The sequence below is a fragment of the Arachis duranensis genome, unplaced genomic scaffold, assembly GCF_000817695.3.
Source record: "Arachis duranensis cultivar V14167 unplaced genomic scaffold, aradu.V14167.gnm2.J7QH unplaced_Scaffold_165934, whole genome shotgun sequence".
In the NCBI taxonomy this organism is placed as follows: domain Eukaryota; kingdom Viridiplantae; phylum Streptophyta; class Magnoliopsida; order Fabales; family Fabaceae; genus Arachis; species Arachis duranensis.
The window spans coordinates 1492948-1498205 of record NW_026264258.1 but is presented as its reverse complement, the minus strand read 5'-3'; the positions used below and the strand labels follow the sequence as shown (position 1 = coordinate 1498205).

The 5258-nt window shown below is 25.5% G+C and overlaps 1 protein-coding gene across 1 annotated transcript in view; it reads right to left on the bottom strand.

Annotated features, from left to right (window-relative positions):
• The window catches only part of LOC107476263 (aspartyl protease family protein 1), a gene marked incomplete in the record, with an annotated part of 3778 nt that extends 3214 nt beyond the window's left edge, over positions 1 to 564 (bottom strand). Inside the window, 1 exon segment of the mRNA XM_016096056.3 lies at positions 1 to 564. Coding sequence (XP_015951542.1) covers positions 1 to 256 — 256 coding nt within the window.
• Positions 565 to 5258: the final 4694 nt, after the last annotated feature.

The window sequence follows — 5258 nt, the reverse complement described above, 5'->3', positions numbered from 1 at the left end:
CGGCGAAGGTGAGAGGCGGCTTTCGATCTCCGGCGGCGAGTCTCCGGCCATGAAAAAGTCGATCCCTGTGAGCCATAGCAGCATAGTACTGAGGAGTTCCAATTTGAGGCAATCCTTGAGTTCCCAAAATGCCCTTAACCTGATCCGAAAACCGGTGATGTATGCTGAAGCCGAATGTGGTGTATCCATGGCATCGAGAAAGTAACAAACTCAGCATCGTCATCGACAAAAACAACAGCTTAGAAGAGGAACCCATGGATGAAAGATTGAAGCTTTGAAGTATGGTCTCTGTGAATGAATGAAAAAATGAATGAAGATATGATTTTGCTTTGCGGGGTGTGAGAATTGAAGAGTGTGTGTGTGTGTTAATTGAAGTATGAAAGGTTGAGTCAGAGAGTCAAAGAAGGGCGGTTTAGTATAACTGAGATGAAAGGGAGAGAAACGCGTATAAGAAGTTGACGTTCGTTGAAACACAGAAATTGTTTTCAGACGAACGAGAGAGAGAGAGAGAGAGAGAGAGAGAATGAGAGGAGGAGGAGGAAGAAGAAGGTGATGAGAAAGAACGGTGTTTTGGTCGGCTATTACTACTTAATTACTAATTGGTTATGAGATTACAAAAAATTAATCACTAATTATGATATATAGATATCAGATATCACACCATATAAGATATAGAATTATTTTTTACCTACAAATTTTTTTTTATATAAGTCATATAAGTCATTTATATTTATGCACTTTTATCTTTTTTCTGTATTTTCTTTTATAATTTTTTTCACTCGTTATCGTCATCATCAACATTATCTCTTTCTCCTCCCCATTTTTTTTATTAGAATTTTTTCTCCTCTTTTTTTTCTCTTTTTCCTCTCCTCTATCGTCAATTATTTCATTGTTAAAGATAATAAATAATTCAGATTCGGATGATCAATTAAATCAGAATAAAATTGATTATTGTTTTGAATATAATTAAGTGGCTAAGGTGTGATTTAATTCACAAGAAAAAATATAGCATTAAAGAAGATATTTTTTGTATTTACAGCAAATTTGATTGTAATACGAAGATATTTGGGTGTAACACGAAGATATTTGGGTGTATTTTTATTTTAAAAAGTTCTGTATAATTCAAAATTCTTCCTCTTCCTCCTCCTCATATTCTACTGCTTCTTCTTTTTTCTTGTCATCATCATCACTATCTTCTTTTATTCATCTTTTCCTTTTTGTTTTACCTTCTCAAGTTTCTTCTTGTTTTACTCTCTTAACAAGAATAAAAATAAAAAAATCAAACAAAAAAAAGAAACATATAATGCTGCAAAATTACTTGGAAAAGGATAAACTTACATTCATTTAAGTAAAAGAAAGAAAGAAATAAGAAAAAAATGCAGTATTAGAGAAATATTTTTCTATATTTGCAGCAAATTTGGGTGTAATATGAATATATTTGGGTGTATTTTAAGAATTTTTTGGTGTATTTTTATTCTGATAAGTTCTGCATAATTCAAAATTCTTCATCTTTCTCCTCTTCATCTTCTACTACTTCTTTTTTTTATTATTATTATCACCATCTTCTTCTTTTTTTTTCTTATTCATCTTTTTCTTTTTATTTTATTTTCTCAATTTTCTTTTTGCTTTACTCTCTTAACAAGAATAAAAACAAAAAATCAAACAAAGAAAAAGAAGAAACACATAATGCTACAAAATTACTTGAAAGAGTATGAACTTATATTCGCATTTAAGTAAAAGAAAGAAAGAAATAAGGAAAAAAAGAACAAGAAAAAAATGCAGCATTAGAAAAAATATTTTTTTGTATTTGCAGCAAATTTAGATGTAATACGAAGTTATTTTGGTGTATTTTAATAATTTTTTGGTGTATTTTTATTCTAATAAATTCTGCATAATTCAAAACTCTTCATTTTCCTCCTCCTCATCTTCTACTGTTTCTTCTTCCTCATCTTCTTATTTCGTTTTCTTATAATTCTTCTTGGGAGAAAAAATTATACAAAGAAGAAAAAATACATAATGTTGCAAAATCAATAGAAAGAGGAGAAGGAAAAAAATGCAGCAACAACAACAGTAATAAAAAAACAACGATGAAGATGAAATGCACGAAGAAAAAGGAGGAGAAACGCAAAGAAAAATGAGAAGGAGATGGAAGAGGAGGAGGAGAAGCGAAGAAGAAGAAGCAAGAAGAAGCGTCTTCCATAATGGTGAATGAGAGCGCGCTCTGAAAATGGTTGAGTGACGCACATGTTATTAGGCTTTAGTAGTCAAATATAATTTTTGTTAAATTTGGTCCAATTTATAAAATTTGTAAGCCAAAAAAATTTGTATGCATAGCATAACTCTAAAATATATAAACATATTAATTTTAAATTTTTATTAGATATCAGAATTCAAAATGTTTTTTTCCATAAGATGAGTTTAATTTTAATATATATTTTTTAGCGACTATTTTAATATATTGATATAATATAATTATTTAATTAGGTCTATTTATTTTTTAAATCATTCACACATTGATTGTTAAAATTAATTATTCTATGTAAAACTCTTTTTAAATTGTTGATGAAACAAAATTAAATTATTTTATAATTATATTAGGTGTACATTTAAAACAATCAATAATATAAAATATNAATAATTAATAATACTTATTATTCGTAAACTCATTTTAAGTATGTTTGATATTTTGCTAAAAATAATATTAAATAGGTTAATAGTCAAATTAGTCCCTAAAAAATAAGATATTTTTTAAATTTATCTCTAAAAGATTTTTTTAATCAAATTGATCCTTCAAAGATTGCGAATTAATTATATTTGTCCTTCAGGTCACTTTATTAACAATTTTCTCAAAAGATTGATGTTATAAAATGTTAATTGATAATATATATAATACTTTATATGTCTAATTGGATATTGACCAAATATGCTTATGAAAATTTATTAAGTTAGTCATTTTCTCCAATTACAAAAATCATATTCCTAATATGATCTAGTGACTAAATTGATAGATTTTTGTAAATATATTTAGTCAACTTATAATTGAATATGTTATGTGTCATATATGCTATCAGTTAATATTTTACATCATCAATTATTGACGAAAATTATGAGTGGAGTAATTGAAGGACAGATCAGATATGATTAATTCGTAATTTTTGAAGGATCAATTTAATTAAAAAAATTTTTTAGAAATGAATTTAAAAATACTTTACCTTTTAAGGACTAATTTAACTTTTAATCTAATATTAAATATAAAACACAATCAAAACACTTGTATCCAACAAGTATCACAACATCTAAAATATATTCGACAAAAAAGATATGATCATTTAAAATTATATTTCTGTATTTTATAAATCAGTAATTGTAAAGACTTACTTAGTTGAACTATATTTTAAGTGAAGTGAACGTATCTAGCTAAGAAACCAAACTGAAACTACTAAATATTTTTAATTTTTGCTATGCAATTTATAAATTTAGATGATGCAACAATAAATAAATTATCTGGTAGTTAGAATGTTTTTTTGTTTTTTTTTTGTTTTAATTAAATGAGAATATAAAAGTTTGTTTAGAATGGAAGCCAATAATGCATATTTGACTCTTTTATCTGGAAGATTTTTTTCTTAGCCTTACAAATGAACTAACCCAGTTGGATCCTTTCCCAGCTGATTCCTTTGAATATTTTATTCTGTCATAACTATTTCACTATATTATATATATTGTTGCATGAAAATAAATGGGATGTTATTAGTTTGTAATAATATTGTAACAACTCCCACATTTTCCCATCTGATCTTTTCTTTTCTTTCCTTCATGTTTTCTCGTTTAATTCCCTAATGTTATTAATCATGGAAATCTTAATCTTGTACTTAAAAGGGTTATTATCATCCTTTATTTGTGTCTCTACCAACAGTCTTACAGTCCAACACCATCCTTTAATATTTAATTAATATTAATTTTACCATAGATGAGATATATATTTAAGATTAATTTGAAAAATTAGGATTAAATATAGAAAAAGATACTAAATTGAGTTTAAATTGAAATCTTGTTAATTAAATTAATTATTATACAAGATAAAGTGATGTCACGTCAATACTGTAGCAACTAAATCATTATTAAAAAGATATTCAAGAACTACTATAATATTCGAAACTGTATTTAAAAGATTATAATAATAAAATTAAAATTTCAAAAATTAAATTAAATAATTGCATAAATTTTAGAGGCTATTGTAAAAATTTAACCCTTAATTTGAAATGACATTTATATCTTATTGTGTTTACTAGCAAATAAGATTGATAGTTGTATAATTTACCATATATGTTGGGAATTTGGATTGCTTTGATAGGTGTATGTACCATAAAAGGGCACCCCATGTTGTGATTAGTACTTTACATGTGAAGTAATAATGTACCAATTTGTATAACTCATCAAGTCAACCATCTTAATAATATAACTTATCTCTTTCTTATTAAATTTATTTAAAATATTTAAAATATTTCCCAAAATCAGATAAAGAATATAATGACGGAATATATAATAAGTTATAAAGAAGAAATACAAAATTCAGAAACAAGATATATTTAATACGGGGAATTGCAGGATTACTATGCATGTATACATTTAATGAATGGTGAACTGATGGAGAAATGGAGATGATAAAATTAGAATGTTGCTATAGAGAATATAATCCAATTAAGAGAAGCTTATTTATTTAATCCTATAGCATAATGTTTGGTGGAATTATTCTTTTCAAACTCCAAGTCTCCAACTCTACTTGATTAAGATTCATTTAATAATTATGTTTTACTAAGTCAAACTTAATATGTTTGTTAAACATAGCTATAAATTATAAAAAGACGTATTCTATGGTGACTAACTGACTATAATTATAACATGATGAATATAGTAATTATAATTTTTTTATAATATTTAAAAAGTATAGTTTACATTATTAATGTTATGTTTTTTATTATTTTATAATATTTTTTAAGGTGAAAAAATATTTAAAAAAAGCATGATCAAATTAAAAAATATTATCGAACTTTTATAATCACCCTAGCTATATCATAACAATAATTATTATATAGAGTTTATCTTATGAATATTGATATTAGTATGTATATACCTTCAATTCGAGTCATAAATTTTAAAAATCTATATTAATAAGGTATTGGTCTATATATATTATAGAGGAGATTATAGATTAAAATACACTAATGTAAGAAAATAAAAAATGGAAAAATTGTGGAATA